The 20,443-nt window shown below is 49.8% G+C and overlaps 1 protein-coding gene across 1 annotated transcript in view; it reads right to left on the bottom strand.

The window, feature by feature from the left end:
• Positions 1-2,485: 2,485 nt before the first annotated feature.
• The window catches only part of tmem104 (transmembrane protein 104), a 63,266-nt gene continuing 45,308 nt past the window's right edge, over positions 2,486-20,443 (bottom strand). The window contains exon 10 of the mRNA XM_080524513.1: positions 2,486-3,496. Coding sequence (XP_080380639.1) covers positions 2,733-3,496 — 764 coding nt within the window. The 3' untranslated portion in view covers positions 2,486-2,732. The remainder of the gene's footprint in view (positions 3,497-20,443) is intronic.

The following is a 20,443-nucleotide window of genomic DNA, read 5'->3' as shown; positions in this document are numbered from 1 at the left end:
ATTAAAGAGCCGCACACAGACAGGCAAAGAGCCACATGCGGCTCGCGAGTCGCGGGTTGGCCACCCCTGATTTAGCAGATGCTTTTATCCAAAGCGACTTACTATTAGAGATTACAGGGACAGTCTCCCTGGAGTAACTGAGGGCTAAAGTGCCTTACTCAAGGACACACTAGTGGTGGTGTTCCTAGGTGGGATTTGAACTGATTCTGATCACCAGTCCAACTCACTATCCACTAGGCCACAACTACCTCCACACAAACACACACACTATCTCACACACTCTCACACACTCTCACACTCTCACACTCTCTCACACACACACACACACACACACACACACACACACACCCTTACTGTATATTGGACGGAGGAAGACTAACACTCCTGCCAATCACAGTCTGGGGGTGTGAACAAACCAACAGAAGAAAGGTACAGTAACACTGAAAGGCGTGTTTAAAGTAGTTCCATGCAGAAACGTAATGCATTGGAATTCCCAGAACGTAAAAGGGGGCAGGAAGAACAGATTTGAAAAGATATACTGTATTAGACTGTCTTCCAATCCCATCTTCCCTTTTCACTGTGCGTTACAAACACAGCATCACTGCACACAATACCAGCACGCAGATGGATCTTATGACTCATAATATGATGCTGTTCAAATAGAGAATCCTACTGTATAGATCCATGGCAGCAGAATGTCATTGAAGACGATCAGATAACAATTGAATGCCGTGCAAACATCTAAGTGATGAGTATGGGTTTGCAAACCACACCAATCTAAAACACACAAGTAAAAAGTAAAACACAAGGCAATCAATCAATGTGCAAACTTGTGCAATGTTGCAGCTGCAAAAATGGTACAATGGTACATAGATTCCCCTTTTTTGTGTTGAGTGAACTCATCATGCCCGACAACTGTAGCGCGCGATACTTACAGTATACATATATGGTTATCAATGTACCCAAATCATACATTTACAGACTACGAGAAGGAGCAGGAACGTTTTATACGAGACAGTGTACTAAAGGGTATCCTACGCCACAAATGTATCCTACGCCTGATTTACAACAGCCCCTAACAACCGATACTGCCGAGGCCTTATCGAGGCATGCCTACTGAAGTACAGCCGCTGTCGCTCTTGAGTTTCCGCGTGACCGTGAATGGAACAGAACAGAACAGAGCCGGGAGAGACGAGGTACATGTGTGTGTGGAGAGAAAACAGTCACCAAAAAAATAAAAAAATAAAAGCGGGACAATTAGAGCGAGGCGTGAGGCTGAGGACATTAGCGAGCGGCATTTGCATAAGCAGAGCTGGGACCGGAGAGAGAGAGAGAGAGAGAGAGAGAGAGAGAGAGAGAGAGAGAGAGAGAGAGAGGCTGGCTGCCTCCGCTGCCACATGCCTGCAGTGAAATCAAATTACCGGGCCAAACACCGCTACAGGCAACGGCAATAAAAACTCAAGTAAAGAGCCTGACAACAAATCAGCCAGCTGGGAAATTCTCATTACAACCAGGCATGGAGACAGGGATGTATGAGCCCAGCCAGGCAGTCAGGTGATTGCTGCCGAGGATTTACTGTCACTGCGATACTGTTACAGTATACTGGGTATATTTTGTACAGCTCCCAGTTATAACTGTAGGGGTCACCATCTAGCTAGCCTGTGTCCATTGATGACTCGCTAGTGGGGAGTGGGACAGGGGGGAACGGGGTCAAAGTTCAATCGGATTGACCCTGTCAGTTTTTATGTGCCGGATAGATGGGATATAGAGAAGTAAATGATAGTAATGTCTGTGTATGATGGGAGAGACGGAGAAGCGTGATTTAGTGGCGAACAGTGTTAGACGTGAGTGTCGTGCAGCGCGCCGTCTTAGCTACAGATGTCTGCGGGGAGGGAACAGAGATGGAGCTCTTGCTCCGACGCCTATCTGTCAGGGATCTGTCGTGGAGGGAGGGTTCATTGTTTATGTGAGCGGGGGGGGGGGGAGTGGGTGTGTGGAGGCAGCTACCAATGAGGAATGTACAAATGCCAGCCTCAAGAGACTGATTATCCCTGATTCACTTCGCTTTCCCCCCCCCCCCCCCCTTTCAAGTTCATTATGAAGCTTCGCAATTTGCAACAGGAAGGCGCTCGGTTGTCAAGACCGTTTTTTTCCGCTCCCCCCAACTGAGCTACTTCTGAGTGTTCTATCATATTCCGTTTTCCGACGTCTTTGCGCCGCAGCATTCTGTTCAAGAAGGTCTTGACGGAACGCTCCTTCATCCTTCCCTTCAGTTGTTTATGTCAGATTCAAATGAGGCATTTGGAGATGAGGAACCTATTAGGAGACGGTGCGTCTGTGTAGTGCAAAGCCGGGCTAACACTTTCCTTGATTGTCCAGATGTATTCGTCAGTAACACGAACAGATTCAACCAGACCCCCCCCCCCCCTGACGCTGCCTAACTTTCCCTTTAAGTTGTTCGATACTTTTCTAAATAGACGACAATCACTATATCTTTGATCTTTGGTCCCTTTCAACAAGTTCAGATAATAAATCACTCTTAATTACAAATGTATCACATGCTACGTGAGTGGCGTAGAAGAAGGCACACCGTCCGACCTTGTACCGAGTTCTGGAAGTAAGGCCTCGGGGTAGAGAGAGAGGACATGGAGACACGCACACAGAGAAACCCAAGTCTTGGATACTACTGGAAGTGTCCGGGGTGGTGGTGGGTGTGTGTGTTGGGGCCTCCCTCATTTCTTGGTGTCAGTCAGGATGATGTTGGCCGTGACGAACATGAGGCAGAAGGTCGCCCACAGCACCACGAAGCCCACCCAGGCCGTGTGGCGGAACGGCGAGCCGTGCTTGTTCACCGCGTCCCTCCCCAGCACCAGCTCCAGGTGCCGCCTCCCGAAGAACACCAGCAGCGCCGGGACGACGTACTGGATGCCCGTGCCGGCGTACGCGCCCGTGATGCCCACCAGGGACTCCAGGTTGTGGGTGCAGAAGGCCACGATGACGGGGGGCACCAGGGTGATGAGGGGGAACACCACGCGGTCCACCACCCAGGGGTAGGTGCCGCCGTCGCGGTGGAACAGGGTCTTCCAGTTGTTGCGCAGCGTCACGGCGATGATGGGGAAGTTGGTGCTGATGGTGAAGACGGGGAAGAGGCCCAGGAAGTAGCGCAGCACAGGGATGTCCAGCACGTCGCAGTTGTCGGTGAAGTTGAGCGTGTACATGTCGTGCAGCAGGGAGCTGTCGAAGCAGAAGATGGCGGTGAAGGAGAGCAGGCTGTAGAAGCACAGGATGAGGACGTAGTCGGCCACCACCAGGGGGCCCACGCGCTTCTTGTCCGAGATGGGTGTCACCAGGGAGGGCAGGGAGTGCTGGCACATGAAGGAGTAGACACACACCCCGAAGAGGTTGGGGACGCCGGAGATATTGGCCACGGGGGGGTGGCCCTCGCCCCGGCCTTTGCCGATACGGATCAGGGCCAGGATGATCATCATGGTGAACGCTGCAGGACACAGAACACAAGAGAATAAGGGCACGGGATTAGTAGATTGGATTGGATTAGATTAGATTAGATTACCCACCTCTTCAAGCTTGCCTTCACCAGTTAACCCTCTCCCCCTCCCCTTCCCATGTGTCCCCAGCACTACCTTAATTAGGTACACCGATACTTTATTTTATTTATTTATTTTATTATTACTACTCGATCTTTTCGGCTTGTAAAGCGTCTTTGAGTGTCTAGAAAAGCGCTATATAAGTCTAATGTATTATTATTATTATTATTATAGTTTCAACTTTATTGTCATTGCAGAGGACGAGACAACGAAATGCAGTTTAGCGTCTATCCAGAAGTGCAAATAGTGATATAAGATGAACATGATATAAAAAAAAACACGATATAGAAAGCATGACAATGATAGTGATCGGTACAGTAAGGCATGTACGGTAGTGTAGAGGTATATACAGTTATGAGCTATGTACAGTATGTACACTTATGATACTGTATGTGACAGGACATCTTCTACTCATGGTTTGTATGGACACCAGCCCCCCTCAGGGACAGTAATGGCCTCCTGTCGTTTAGAGAGAACGTTCCCTCGAGGCGAAGCAGCTTACATCACTTGTGCCTTTAAAAAGGAAAGGTCTCATTTCTTTCCAATTAGAGCGCATCATGTTTTTTACCCAGTTACACGCAGCGGAGCAGTGCGCCATTAAACACACTCTCACATCCTCGGAGGACAGTATTTAATGTCACAAATCTTAAATTCCTAAAGCTAAATACTGGTCAAGTTTATGGCCTCCTGTTCATCACTGTATAACTGTATGACTGGAACTAACTAGAAGTGTAACTCATGTACTGTATAACGACAATGCTAATGGAGTTCCAGAACAGGAGCACAGGACTGATGAGGCATGTACGAAGGATCAAGGAAAATACAGATGAAATGACAAACATTCCAATGACATTCAAACGACATTCCACTCGTCCGCTTGCGTTTTTATTGCATGTTTTCCGACGGCGACGTGGGCCCTGCTTGATGATGGAGGTAGTGATATCCCATCACCCCCGGGGTCAGCGCGGGGACCTAACCCCTGGAATTATTCCTTTATCTAGTCCTCCCCTTAATCCCCCCACATCCTCCTCCCCCCACTCTCAATACCGCATCACTATAAAAAAAAAGAAAGAAAGAAAAGTCCTTTTAAAGGGCACGCCTTTCTCCGTTGCTAATCTGAAAGCCAATTAATGTTGACAAGGCAGGATCATTTAGGTGTAATGGGCTGTGGGAGAGTGCTGAGCTGGCCAGGATGGACAGATCATTCGGCTTCCTCTCCGCCACGCTGAAGCCCACGCGTTAGCCAGCTGTCTCGACTACGGGCACGGGCGTCCAGGTAGAAACGGAGAAACGCCAGTCAGCCGGTTGTTGAAAACAATATGCAGGGCGCCTTCTTCTAAAACCACGCACGCACGGACGAATGAAAGGAGGGCAGGAGGTTTTAAGCCTCTCTGGGCTTTGGCCCAGGCATGAAATGGCTCAGAAATGCTACGTTCTCAGGCGTGAGCCGTAGCATTTCTATAGGACGCCTTCTTTCCGTTTTGTCCTATTATGCGGGAGCTCTCCGTGATATGATAGTTCCCCCCAACCTGGAGTCATCCAGCGGTGGGTGGGGGTGACCTGCTAGAGAGGCGGCCGAGTATCCACCTCTCTCTGTTAGCGGTGAGGCCGTCACATCCCCACCCGAACCGATTGGCGTGACCGACCGCTCTCCAGGCTGCTCCGTCGGGCCCAGCGTCTCTTCAGGGGGGAGCTCTAAGCGTGGCCGGCAGCCCTGTGACAGGCTCAGAGTGCCGACCCGTGCCCCCCCCCCCCCCCCAACCCCCCCGGCCCCATATCCTCACCTAGTCAAACCCAATCACGCCACCGAACTGAGAATTTAGTCACGGCCTTCCTCCACGCCAGCGCCCGTTTCTCAGCTTTCATCACCCGATGCCTTTAACCCCCCCCCTCACACACACAGCACCACAATACCACTACCCACACACACAGACATCACTGTACAGTAGTTCTGAGTAGAAAGCAGAGGTTCTGTTGTCCTTGTCGCTGATATCTCAGTATCAATCGGGGCCCAATTGCCAGGAGAGGCAACCCATCAGTGTCAGAAGGAAAATGGATTGGTTCCTTACACAGGGCCTGATGAGGGGGCCAACTGATGACCAATTAATCTGTGGCTGGCTGTTGGAGGGTGTGTCTGTGTCTGTGTCTGTGCGTGTGTGTGTGTGACACTTCTGTGTGCTTGCGTGTGTGTGTGTGCTTGTGTGCTTGTGTGTGTGTGTGTGTGTGTGTGTGTGTGTGTGCGCTTTGTGTGTGTGTGTGCGCTCGCGAGTCTGTGTGTGTGTGCTTGCGAGTCTGTGTGTGTGCTCGCGAGTCTGTGTGCTTGCGAATGTGTGTGCTTGCGTATGTGTCTGTGCGCGTGGAGAGCGTGTGTGTGTGAGTGTGTGTGTGTGTGTGTGTGTGTGCGTGCGTGCGTGCTTGCTTGCGTATGTGCTTGCGTATGTGTCACAACAGCCTCCTCCTCCTCCTCCTCCTCCTCCCCCTCTTACTACTAACACAGGGGGGGGGTGTTGTGCAGTCAGCTTGGGCAGGGCTGTGTGTGTGTGTGTGTGTGTGTGTGTGTGTGTGTGTGTGCTCCTCTCCTCTCTTTTATGGGTTAGGCTGGTGGAGGAAAAGGCAGTGAATGTGAGGTTTTAATCTGGCCCTATTAATCAGGTAGTGTGTGCTTCCTTCCCTGGCACTTTAATGTATGTCAGGGGGATAAAATGATTCACTCCAATTACCAGGACAAAATGTAGGTGTGAGGAGAGGAGAGGAACACAACACGTGGGTTAGCGTCTTCAGATGTTGGCAGGTATAGAGACAAAGGAGGATTATTGTGGTGTTTCAAAGAAACTGATGACGAGTTTGAAATAACGCAGGGCAGAGATCTGATGTGAAATATCACCAGCGTTGCGCAGTTTATTAAAGGCACGTACCATATTTGTTTGCACATTGCACATACTTCCTTTGATATAGCCACTACTTATACATCTGTACATAGCATACAGGTACATAGATACCTTAACTGTACATAGCTCATAACTGTGTATACCTCTAAACTACCTAACTCTACCACGTTTTTATATCATGTTTTTATATCCCTATTTGCACTTCTGGTTAGATGCTAAAGCGCATTTGGTACTTGTACTCTGCAATGACAATAAAGTTGAATCTAATCTAATCTAAAGACACCGCAGAGCACAGCAGTGTCCGAAGCTCCAAACTTGTTGAGGATTTAGCCACAGATCCAGTAGAGTCAATTAATGCATATCTGGCCCTCCTCCAGTCTGATCATTGGCTCCAGAGAGAGGCGGGCTGGCACAGACCCCCCCCACCCCACCCCAACCCCCCCAGTCCCATTTTAACACTCTCTCTATAGGGAATGGGACAAGTGATTGGGCAATGAACCAACACTCAAGGACATGGCCACATAACACATTTTCGCTACAGGTGTAAGAGAACATAATCCCCATAGATATCACGCGTCGTATCACATGGACTGGAAGAGGCTGTCGACGCGCCGCGGGCTAACGTACTGTAGCGTGGGCCCCCGGTGGGAACTGGCTGTGTGAGGTCAGACGAGGGAGTCGTGGGGTTTGTCCTTTTATCTTGATCTGTCACATCTGATGTGACTGTCAGACCAGTGGGTCACTATCATCTGTCCCTCACAGGTCAGGCATGTAACTCAAGGTGCTACATGACACTGTGTGTGTCTCTCTGTGTGTGTGTGTGTGTGTCTCTCTCTCTCTCTCTCTCTCTCTCTCTCTCTCTCTCTCTCTCTCTCTCTCTCTCTCTCTCTCTCTCTCTCTCTCTCTCTCTCTCTCTCTCTCTCTCTCTCTCTGTGTGTGTGTCTCTCTCTCTCTCTCTCTCTCTCTCTGTGTCTCTCTCTCTCTCTGTGTGTCTCTCTCTCTCTCTCTGTGTCTCTCTGTGTCTCTCTGTGTGTCTCTCTCTCTCTCTCTGTGTGTGTGTCTCTCTCTCTCTCTCTCTCTCTCTCTGTCTCTCTGTCTCTCTGTGTGTCTCTCTCTCTCTCTCTCTCTCTGTGTCTCTCTCTCTCTCTCTGTGTGTCTCTCTGTCTTTCTGTCTCTCTCTCTCTGTGTCTCTCTGTGTCTCTCTGTGTGTCTCTCTCTCTCTCTCTCTCCCCCTCTCCCTGTGAAGTACAGGACATCCAATAATGTGTGAAACACCATCAAAACTACCCGTCCGTCTGTCTGTCTGACCGACCTCTTCGAAGCTGAGACAGCAGGCAGAGCCTCTCGTGCCGGGCCTGGCACCACCTCCGCCAACAGCCGGAACAGGAAGGAAGGCGGCCAGGCGGGGGGCGTTTAATTAAGAGCGTCTTATTGGACGGGGCGCCGTGCTGGGCTGGTGTACAGATGCTTAACCTTCACCAAAGCAGCTCTTGTTGTGTTTTTTTCTTCGTCAGGGCTTGAAAACTGGACTGTGTGGAGGTGCAACAAAGCAAGCCCAGGGATACATCCCTCTCCCATTCACCCGCCCGCCTGCCCGTCCATCTATCCGTCCGTCCACTCGGTTCTCCCCCCTAGTTGGGCCAGCGGAGGCCCAGAGCAAAAGGAAGTGGTATTTATGTCTCCAAAAAGGTCTTCTTCATCTTGACACGTCTGTCTGTGATGCTTAGCCTTTTGCGTTAGCAGCCGGGCGCCCTCGACAGGCGGTTTGAACCAGGGGGAAAAAAAGAGCCACCGGTGACATTGTGAGTGGCTCCTTCTCCGTGAAGAGGCCGGGCTGTAGAGAGCCGTTACCGGAGAACTTAGCGCCCGCCGCGACGCGGTGGAGGGGAAAAGAGAAAAATGTTCAGGCGTGGAGGGCCAGGCGGGTCTCGCTCAAATTGATAGTGATGGCCGAAAAGGTCACGGCGGCTCCGGGGGCATCAACAGACGCTCATCAGACAGCGTGAAGGGCGGGGAGGTGTTGGTGGTGGTGATGGGGGGGGGGGAATTTATTTCCGTCCGTTTTCCACGTTTTTCTCCACAGATTTTCAGGTCAGGATGCATCAGGTGGCCGTCGGACCGGGATGACGTTCGTTCGCTTGGCGAGCGTTTGACACACTTGTTCCGTTTTCCGAGCAGGTTCACTGTAGCCTGTGAATGGCAACCGTCCCAAAAGGGCCTGACTCTGCCCTCTGGGTTAGAGATACGATGAGAACGATGAGAATGTAAGCCTGGACACAACTTACATAATTACACTGGCAGCTGCTTCAAACACACACCCTCAGGGGGATAACAGACAGGAGCTGAAGTGGAAAGTACTGTAGAAGATGACCTGTAACTAACAGGACAGTAGTACACTCTTCTATCCCCCGTAGTATTCACTATTGGCGGGCAGAAAACATTTGCTATTCTATTCCTGTGGCTCTGATCTCGACTACCATGCTTTAGTGCTCGTTTAGAAGACAAGGCGTCATTTGTCTTACTTAAGGCAGAAGGAAGTAACTCCTCTTTATCTTTCAAAGAGATTGAAAGTCAATCAGACGGTACCAAAAAGAAGGGGAGACGCTAAGTAGAACAAATGTGGGTTTTGGATAATTTACTCCGTCCGCCGTTGCCTTTCAACCAGATCATGCTCCGGCGGTACATGAGGCAGACCGAGCGTGTATGAACATGAGAGTTTATAGCAGGCAGCGAGCCCTCAGCGATGAATCTGACGGCTTTTAGGCTCTCTGTGACTAGACTAGAAGCCGTTTTGGTCATAAGAGAGGGCTCACGTTAAATAAGTCACTGCATCATCAATTCAGAGCATATTCCTTTTTTTACAACCGTCGTAAGGAATAATTGATAATATACACTTGCAGAAGACTTTATTAGGAACACATGTACACCTTCTCATTCATGGAGGTGGTGTAATGATGTGGGGAATGTTTTCTTGGCACACTTTGGGCCCGTTAATACGAATCAATCATCGCTTTAATGCCACAGCCTATTTGAGTATTGTTGCTGACCATGTGCATCCCTTCATGGCCACAATGTACCCATCTTCTAATGGCTACTTCCAGGGTGGTAATGCACCATGTCACAAAGCAAAAGTCGTCTCAAACCGGCTTCATCAACATGAGTTCAGTGTTCTTCAGTGGCCTTTCCAGTCACCGGATCTGAATCCAATAGAACACCTTTGGGATGTGGTAGAACGGGAGATTACTTTTTTACATTTGTGACGGCAGCTGGTGAAACTGCGAACCACCCGCTGACTCGAAAAGTGAAAGTGAAACTTATTGTGTCGACAATATCTAGTTTTCTGGGTTTTTTCATAACACCAACTTGAAGTTTTAAAGTACCCACTCGATATAATAAACAACAGTTTAACGATCACTAAACACTTATCATTTGTGGATTGGATTCACTGTTCTCGTTTGCCGGAGGCTACCGGTAAGTGATAATGACTTGTAAACATACTTTCGTTTTAGGACGTGTTCAAAAGCAAGGACTGTGTGTTCATCTAATCATGTGTAGTTATGTGTTTTTAGCATGTCGATGTTCTCTCAGCATGTTGTGATGTTATAAAAATGCAGTTAGTCGTTCCTAGCGATGTACCACTGTTAGACACTAGCTGTTAGCAAGGTTTGTAGCTGTGGCTGATGGATAGATAGTCACTTTTCTCCCATTCAGTGTTTGAGGTGTACCAACATTCAAATACGCCTGTCGTGTTCAATCTTATTCCAATTTCAATGTATGACACATAATTTGAAAGATTACAATCTGTAGTTTCAGATAAAAAAAACTGAAAATGACTTGGGCAATTGGTTTATCCTTTGACCAGCTGGTGTCACATTCTTGGCATTTAGCAGACGCCTTATTCCAAAGCGAAAGCGTAAAGTAAGTGAAAAAATAATCTAAGCTCAATCCAAGGGCCATTGTCAGTCGTCGTGCTAGAAGAAGGAAGATGTCTCAGAAGAAAAAAGTACAGGGGGGTAGTAGATGTCTCAGGAGAAACAGTACAGGGGGGTAGTAGATGTCTCAGGAGAAACAGTACAGGGGGGTAGTAGATGTCTCAAGAGAAACAGTACAGGGGGTAGTAGATGTCTCAGGAGGGACAGTTAAGGTGTAGCCTAAAGAGATGGGTCTTCAGTCTCCGGCGGAAGATGGGAAGTGAAAAATAAACGAGATTCACAGCTTGAAAGTGCACCTGAATTTTTTCTTTTCTTTTCATGTCATCATGGACCAGAATCTCAAAGAAATGTTTCCAACATCTTGTGGAATCAATGGCACAAAGAATTGAGGCTGTTTTAAGAGCAAAGGGAGGCCCTACCTAGTATTAGTGTAGTGCTCCTAATAAAGTGTTCAGTGAGTGGCACTCATGGACTTCAAAAATGGACTTCAAAAATGTCCATCCCCTCCTACAGCAATATTGCAACACTGCCACACCCACACACCCACCCACACCCACACCCACACACACACACACACACACACACACACACACACACACACACACACACACACACACACACACACACACACACACACACCCACTTTACTCCCAACTGTGTATCGACAGAGAGAAATAGCCCACACCTTTGTGTGAGTGCTCCTCTCTCTGAAGGGCACAGTGTCATTCTCTCCTTGATGGAGTCCTCTCTGAAGCACCCATATCATCCCCCTCCGTAATCCCCTCAATCTCCGACACCTCGCCTCTACGCAGACCTCACACACAGACTACATAGGAGAGGGATAAAAAAGAAAAGAAAAAAAAGAACCTCATTCGTTCAGACGGGGATGAGTCATTTCCCTCTAGAGATGATATCCTCTGATGATATGGTGATTACCTGGACTTTCACATTGACACGCTCTGCCCCCCACGCCTGCTGCCCCGGCCCCGTACGCACACTCTCTCTACGAAGGCGCGGGGCGCGTCACCGGGGACGAGAGTGGAATTGAGCAGGTGTCAAACAGACCACATCACGTCCCGTACGGAACGGCGATCGCCCGTCCGTCTGTCCGTCTCGCGCGCCGGTGATTCATGCCGCTGGGATAGGGGATACGGTGATGACCTTGCGGGGGAATGCTTCAAACTTAACAGCCCCCACCCCTCCCCCGCCCCCCCCCGGAGGAGCCACTTACCGCGCTAGCCTCCCGCGGTAGGAAACAAACCGCTTCTCGCAGTTAAGGCAAGGTTGGGCAGGGCCGCCCCATTGCCGCTCGCGATGCCCCGAGGAGCCGCAGCCGTCTGCGGTGAAGGACTCCTATTCTGACACCCCCCCCCCCCCCCACGCCCTTGGGTGGGCTACCCTGACTTAATCAATGGGTAGAAAATGGCTTCGGGTCGAGTGGAAAGCGGGCTCTGAACGCCGGGCGTGACGGCGTGGACGCCTCCGTTCACACGAGGGGATGAGAGATGGGGAAGTGCCTCTCGCCTCTGTAAACGATTCTGCGCTTGACGTGAGCGATGATGATAACAGTAGGGAAGGTCAAGGCTGCTCGTGTGTGAGTTTACGTCTTTGGGCGTGAGAGGTTGGATCACATGTCACACCGGAGAAGGACATCACTCCGTCCCTTTCAATTCCTACCTCCGTCCGCTTTGTGTGCTTGCTCGCTCTCTCTCTCTCTCTCTCTCCCTCTCTCCCTCTCCCTCTCCCTCTCTCTCTCTCCCCCTCTCTCCCCCTTTCCAAGCGATCATCCGATCATTAATTAAGTGCAGCGCTCCTCGAGAGCACTTGGTTAGTGAAGTCCCTGTGGTAATAGCCAGAAGCTTTCGGCATCCTGCCTGGGTTTTCACCGCGGTTAGACAGTTTTACGTACTGCCCATGTGAAGTCTCTGATATCCTATCAACGCGCCATCGTCGTGGTTACCAGACATGGGGGGGACATCGCCCCCCCCCCCCCCCCCCCCCGGGTCACGGCAGGTGGGATAGCCTGTGATGATAACGGCGGCTCCGCCTGGCGGGTTTGACGCCTGCCAGCCCTGTCATCTCAGACGGGCCTATCAGGGGGCTCAGAGCGGCAGCTGGCCTAGCGTTCAGGGCGGCCTACAGCTGCACTGGTCCATAGGGGCGGGGGAATCAAAACTCCATGACTTTATCTACCGGGTTCAAGAAAACATCAATTAGTCCAGTCAGTCAGCTGTGACACCGCAAATTGCACATTAGCCTCCGATAAGAAATAAAGCGCACCTGGCTTTTTTTTTAAGACCCCCGAGGGGCTGGGATGAGCCACGGCTGAGACAAAAGCCTGGGATCTTGTAAACACATTGGGGGGGGGGGTTTGGTGAACTTCTCAACCAACGGGCAGAACGAAAGTGTTGCTTAAAAACAACATCATGTCTTCCGGACTACTTCTAAACTATCCAAATTGTTCACATACAATGTTCCAACAGTGAGATGAAATATTCAACAGGTGCACTGTAAATATGTAGGAATTGTCCATTATCATCTAGATCATATACCGTATTTTCCGCACTATAAGGCGCACCGGATTATAAGGCGCACCTTCAATGAATGGCCTATTTTAGAACTGTTTTCATATACAGGGCGCACCGGATTATAAAGCGCACCGGATTATAAGGCGCATAGAATAGATACTGCAGTCAAACGTTTGACTGGGGTTGCGTTACGCCCAAGCTCCACCTACTGCGTTGCGTCACTTCTCCATCGGTGTTGTGTCAACTTCCCGTTGTCCAAGCTCCACCTGAGCGTTGTCACCGTCAACGTTCTACCTGCTCCACTGTCAAAAATATATATTTTTCCACCTCAAGTATCAGCCGTTCGTCATCCATTTTTGCAACAAGCGTCAAGGACCTGCGGTGATTCACAGCTGACTCGCGTGAATAGCAATTCGCAATAGCTGCAACCACGAGATATAGAGTAGTTAGCTACAAGCATTTTCAATCTGCTATTATCTCTATTAGTGGATTAACCGCTGTGGTGATTTAACAGCTGATAAAAATACATCAAGTAGACTACAAACAGAGCAAAACAACACCAGAAAACAACCAATAGGCTATACAATTATAACCAACAACCAATATGTGACAGCTCCTGGTGAAATGTGCAACGTACTTTTTCAGTTTTTACACATGCTTAAACTACAGATTGTAAGCTTTCAAATGATGTGTCATACATTCAAATCAGAGAAAGATTGAACACGACAGGCGTATTTGAATGTTGGTTCACCTCAAACACTGAATGGGAGAAAAGTGACTCTGACCAAACCACAACAAACGCTGCTAGCGGCTAACAGCTAACAAAACACATCGCTACGAAGGTCTAAACTGTATTTTAATAACATGACAACATACTGGGAGAACATCGACATGCTAAAAACACATAACTACACATAACTAGATGAACACACAGTTCTTGCTTTTGAACACGAGCTAAAACGAAACTTTGTTTACAAGTCAACCCTCCCTTACCGGTAGCCTCCGGCAAACGAGAATAATGAATCCAATACACAAATGCTAAGTGTTTAGTGATCGTTAAACTGTTGTTTATTATATCGAGTGGGTACTTTAAAACTTCAAGTTGAAAGCACCAAGAATCTCACTTTGTTCCCTCGGAAACTCTGTTTAGTCTTCTTTACTTGGGGTCTTACACAAGTGGTGTGGGACTGTGAGTAAGCACAGTATACCGGTGTTTACTGATTACCGTAATGCTGCAAGCGGTGCGGCTTTGTAGTTTACCAGTCGTACTGAAACATTTTGACAGAGCGCCTTGAGCGCCGTGTACAACCAGTATGGATCAACAAATTAACCAATTGATCCATATATAACGCGCTCCGGGTTATAAGGCGCACTGTCGGTTTTTTTGAAAATTAAAGGCTTTTAAGTGCGCCTTATAGTGCGGAAAATACGGTATACAGTAATAAACTAAATGGGCAAAGTAAGGTTGAGTCATGATGCAGCGGACACACCTGTGCACTAAGGAATTAAAAAAGCAAAGCCTTATCTGGCTCCTCTGTCTCCACTACCAAACGAGAGGACTGACTAATGAGCCTGAAGTCAAATGTTCCAAAAAGAAGTTCTGCGTGCAACATCACAAGAAGCCTGTTCCTGAGCATGGTTTGATTGCTATTACTCAATCAATGATGTGAGGTCAGACAAAGGTCAGGCAAAGGTTTTGCATAAAAACACGGGAATTAAAACCGTAAGGGGACTTCTGGATGACTCCAAGCCTTCTAGAAACACAGTGTCTTGCATTAACATTCTCCCCACCCCTCTCTGAGACAAGGAAACGGAGGCGAGAGGGAGGTAAAGTGGGGGGACGGGGAGGCAACAGCCATGATTAAGGGCTTAGTTACCGGGGACGGAGCTCCAATAGATCCTGTGCTCCAGCAAAGCAGACATCCTCCCAGCATCCCTCTAATCACCCCCGAATTTATCATCTCACAAGGAAATCAGGGTTCTCATTACACAAAGAAACACCGGGCATCAATAATAGTGGGAGTGGGGAAGAGAGAGGAGGAGGACACGGGGGGTTGTAAAATGGACGGAAATATATACCCGCGTCCATGGTTTTCAACAGATGCTGGCCACACTCCTTAACAGGACAGAGGCCAGAGGAAAAGTGCACCATTTAGGAGATTCTGTCCTCGGGGGGGAAACGGCTTTAAAAGAGTGTCTGAGCTGAGACAGATTTCTCCTGGGGCAACAACTCCCTGGTCAGTGTTGACTGTAAGTAATATGCAGCGTGACATGAAAATGAACGATGCATTACAAACCTGCAGTTTTCCTCGAATGCAATTTCCCCCAAGACTCTGAACAGCTGGAAAGTTCATTAACGCACCGCCATATTTCAACGTCCCGTCCACCGCGTGACTTACACACTGTGGACTAAGCTAGCCTACAGTTTTGTACTCGACCAGCCTCTAGAGCCTCCTTGACATTCATAAACAACACTTGCGGCCTCTCCATGCTTTAAACTGCAACCGGCAGCACCAGACTTCCCCTGAGAACTCAGGAAACCAAGACCAGGGGATGGATGGAGACTCACTCATCATTGTGGCTGGTGGTTTGGTGATCTGAGCTATTGGGGTGTTTTGTCTGGTTTGTTCCTGGTACACAGATTAAAGGACTCAGTTAATATCACACCCTCTCTCCAAACTTCAGACGGATGTTCTCCAAACTGGGCAGGGTCTGTTTCACTTTACCCTCTCTACAGAAACTAATGTGACAGTCGGGGGGGGGGGGGGGCGGGAGAGCTGCTCGCGATGCATGATTTCCACTTTCCCAGCCACAGGGTCCATATGCCAGGCCTGTAAGGGTAATAGATGGCCCAGGGGAGGCCCCACACCTCTATCTAGCCGTCCCCCGGGGGAGACAGAAGAGGGGTGATTAATACTCGTTTACCGAAGCGAAGGGGCCTCTCCGTCCGTTCCCCTCCGCTAACACCACTCAATATCAATTAAAGGACCAGCTCTCCCGGCTGTCAGGAGTGCAGTGGCACTGCTCTCTCCGCCCCCCCCCCCCCCCCGCTCCACCGCCCGCTGTGAAGGCCAGATAATGATCCCCTTCTCTTCACAGGCTGCTGAGGGGATTGGAAGGGCAGGAAAGCAGGAAGGAGGTTCATCTGCACACATCACTCACCCACCCATGGAGATGTTTGCCAACTTAAGGAGTGTGTGTGTGAGACCCCCCCCCCCTCCCCTAGGAGGATTAAGCACAGATTGTTTCTCTGTGTGTGCGAGTGATGGAATCTATATGTCCAGACGGTCACTGCGGACCACAGGGGGGCAATCTGTCTGTGCAACGGCGCTGCGGGCCGTCTTGTCAGAACTGATGTTCTGATGCCTGACCCTAACAGAGGTGAATGGGGTGGGGAGATGGTGTGATAGGGTGTCAGAGGGTGTGAGAGGGTGTGAAAGGGTGTGAAAGGGTGTGATAGGGTGTGATAGGGTGTGAGAGGGTGTGAGGGGGTGTGAGGGGGTGTGAGGGGGTGTGAGGGGGTGTGAGGGGGTGTGAGAGGGTGTGAGAGGGTGTGAGAGGGTGTGAGAGGGTGTGATAGGGTGTGAGAGGGTGTGATAGGGTGTGAGAGGGTGTGAGGGGGTGTGATAGGGTGTGAGAGGGTGTGATAGGGTGTGAGAGGGTGTGAGAGGTGAGAGGGTGTGAGAGGGTGTGAGAGGGTGTGATAGGGTGTGAGAGGGTGTGAGAGGGTGTGAGAGGGTGTGAGGGGGTGTGAGGGGGTGTGATAGGGTGTGAGAGGGTGTGATAGGGTGTGAGAGGGTGTGAGAGGTGAGAGGGTGTGAGAGGGTGTGAGAGGGTGTGATAGGGTGTGATAGGGTGTGAGAGGGTGTAATAGGGTGTGAGAGGGTGTGAGAGGGTGTGAGAGGGTGTGAGAGGGTGTAATAGGGTGTGATAGGGTGTGGAGAGGGTGGGGAGAGGGTGTGATAGGGTGTGAGAGGGTGTGAGAGGGTGTGATATGTGGCTTCTCAAGAGTGGAGGAATCACAAACTGGGGCCAAAATGGCTGGATGTCGAAGCCTGTGAAAAACATTAAATCACCACTGGGTCTGGGTGGAACGCTGGGCTGCACCACGGTGGAGCTTCATGTCAGGAGACTGACGGTGTTACCAGCCGGAACAAGGAGGAAGCTAAAGGGGACTACAAATGTGGCCTGAAAGTCACTCATGTTTTTTAGCGGGTGGAGGAGGGAGGGAGGGAGGGAGGGATGGGAGTGTTGTAGGCCTCATTGGACAGGAGAGAGGGGGGGGGGCGCTTTCTGAGTGACAATGACAGTGACAAGGCCACAGGCAGGGATCAGAGACCAAAGCTCCAACACAACCCAAGGCAGCTCCCCTGACACTCCCCACAACTGCACTCTACTTAGCACTCGCCCGCCAACACCACCACTACCCCCTTACCACCACCCCCTCCACTCTCCCCCACAGGGCAACATGGGTGACTGGCGACGCGCGCAGGGGCACCCAACCGCTTGTCCTCTTGTCTGAGGTGAGTAATGAGCAGGACGGAGAGAGAGGGGACGGGACGTGAGAGAGGATAGTGATGGAGGAAGAAATGGAGGGAGCCGGAATGGGGGAAAATGGCAGAGGTGGAATATCTCGGGTATGAAATCTGCCATCTTAAAAAGTAATGGAGACACTGCCAAATGAGGGGTAAAATACTAATGTTATATATAAAAGTCATGTGACCTGGTCTGTGCCTCCGACTACCGCAGACCCTGTTAGAATGTCTCGGTCAAAGGGATTCAGGCATTATGACCGTCGCTGATGAAAGAAAGAAGAAATCTTAGTAGTGCGTTTTGGAGGCGCGGTGGTTCTAAATTGTGTGGGGAATATAAAATAAAGATCAAGTTCAGGATTTGAGACCAGAGAGCACATCATTAGAGCACATTTCTCAGCATGTCCGTCACGGGAGACAGGATTATTAACAGACGTGTTTCAAGAAAACGTACGTAGCCTACCGCGCTGCCATTAGCACCGTTTTGTACGGACGCGCAGGTTTTCGCGAACAAAATCAGAAGACACCGTCGATAGAATGTGAAATGAGGAGTATTGGTTGTACAACATCCCTCAAAAAACACTCTGGCCTAGGGTGTCATTTTGTTTTGGTTGTTTTTGCTTCATTAATATTAATGAGGGGTCTGATATTCATGCTAATTAGGGGTGCTTGAGATGCAGGTAGGAAAAGAAATCACAGGATGATTAGAAAGATACCACGTTCATGAAGCGTCTTCGGAGCAACGAGATTACCCAAACACATGCTGGAGTTAATGAGGGTAAATTTTACTCAAGACCACAGGCCTGCGAGCCTCCGAGGCTGCATTCGCGCGGCATACTAATGACATTTTCTTTAAGCCGTAATGAACCTGACCCATAAATAATAGAAACAAGAGGTTTACCGTTACATACTTTATAGTGAGCGGTCGACTACCTCCCAGGAGTCACGCTTTACTAAAATCACCACAAGCGGCACGCACGTGGAACCAAAACAAACAGATCAGAGAACACTACCCTGGAAAGTGCCGGAACACCTCATTAGAATCACTCTGTGTGTTCTCGCTGCAGGGCAAACTTAATTTCTTCAGGGAACACAATGCCTCGAGAGCACGGTACGGTCCATCACCCCCCACACACAAAACACCTTGTCTTACCCACCGCTAGCCAACTACCAAATGAAAACATTCATAATCCAAAGCGCCTTTAGACAACAGGAAATGGTCGAGGAATTGAAATAAACATAGGTTTGCCTTGCAACCATAGAGACTTGACGCCGGAGGGGGGAGAACTTCTAGAGAGGGTCAGCTAAAGCGCATACAAACGACCTAATAACATTCCTAATGGACAAAAAAAAAAAGGCTTAGCATGCATTCTGAAGACGCATCGATTTGGCGATCGTTCGTTTGCCTTGAAGTGATATGTCTTCTGTTCCAACCACACTTACCTTTCTAGTTTATGGCCAGAGCACTGCCACAATCAAATAGATCCATACATTACATGAGAGCTATTCCATTCCAATCTATTGGGTTTTTTGCAGTGTCGCCTGATGTTAAAAGAAAAAAGAAACGGGCTCTTTTAACATCGGGCGACTACTGCAAAAACCCAATTACTCTGGAGAACTTTGTCAGTGAGCTCTCTCTCTCTCAGGGTTTGAGAGGCTTGTAAACCCTCATACCCACAAATCCTAGGGGTTTAGCTTTGCCAGACAGAGTGCAGTAGCGAAGACAGAGGGCATCTTTGTCCAAAGGAGACCAATTGAAACGAAGAGAAGAGGGTCACAACAAGTTTGCCAGGTCGACAGGTAACTCCTAAACACATACTTGGGGATCGTAAAACCAACTGACTGCGTGTTGAATAGCCACGATGGCTTTCATTGAACATTTAATACCCTGCATTTAACTGTTGAAATAGGTCTGCGGTGATTATTCTGGTGCCCGATTTACGGTTTCTTCAAACAAATAGGCTGAACATAAATAAACGACCCTTCAAACTAACGAATAACACTGTTGATTGGAGGTTCAGGACTCAAGCAACGGGAGTTCTGTTTTTACCCCATCAATTTCTCTTCCTCCTAAAACTTCCAACCCCTAATGTTTCTCTCACGGGATTTAAAAATGGTCTCAAACTCCCTCGTTGACGGATGCTTTATCTCACAGCTTTCATCCTCTTATGTTATGAAGGCAGGCCATCTATCCCCCCCCCTGTCCGTGGCCCATGGCGCTGGTGCAGTCGGGGAAACAAAGAGCTGCCACTGCAGCCATTTTGAATCATTAGCCGGTGCTGTAGTGAGGCCTGCAGAGGTGACACGGCCAATCAATCACACGTTAGAGCCCGGGGGGGAGGGCGGGGGGTACAGCCACGGGAGAGTGAGGGGGGCGGAGCCAACCATCACCAACATCCCAGAGTGCTTTGCGGACAGCCCCGGAAAAGTGTACGGCGTGTGAGATGTGTGTGTACGTCTCTGTGTGTGTTGAGTGTTTTGTGTGTGTGTGTGTGTGCGTGTGGGTGCGTGCGGGGTCTCTGTATGTGTGCTTAGGTGTGCGTTGTTGTTTATGTGGGACGTGCCTGTGCCTGTGAGGGGGGTGGCGAGGGAGAGAGAGAGAGAGAGAGAGAGAGAGAGAGAGAGAGAGAGAGAGGCCATGATTCAGTGGTGTTGTGATTTTAACGGCGGGGTCCAAGACGGGCGGTTTATTTTCGTCCGTCGCCCTGTGAGTGACGGTCCAATCAGGCCCGGGACGGCCTGTCAGCCCTGTCAGGCTGAGGGATGAGAGGAGATGGGAATCAGAGACACGGAGCGGGACCGCGGCGTGATGGACGGAGCCGGGCGCGGCGCAGGAGCCACGGAGGCAGCAGCAGCAGCAGCGGCAGAGGGACGGAGGTAAAGGAGGAGTGGAGGAGGGAGAGAGAGAGAGAGACGGATGGGAAGGGAAGGGAGAGAAGGTGAGGGGAGAGAGGGAGG

This window comes from Nansenia antarctica, assembly GCF_963989245.1.
Source record: "Nansenia antarctica genome assembly, chromosome: 2".
Taxonomy (NCBI): domain Eukaryota; kingdom Metazoa; phylum Chordata; class Actinopteri; order Argentiniformes; family Microstomatidae; genus Nansenia; species Nansenia antarctica.
Note: the sequence above shows the minus strand (reverse complement) of the source record. Positions and strands in the feature narration are given on the sequence as shown.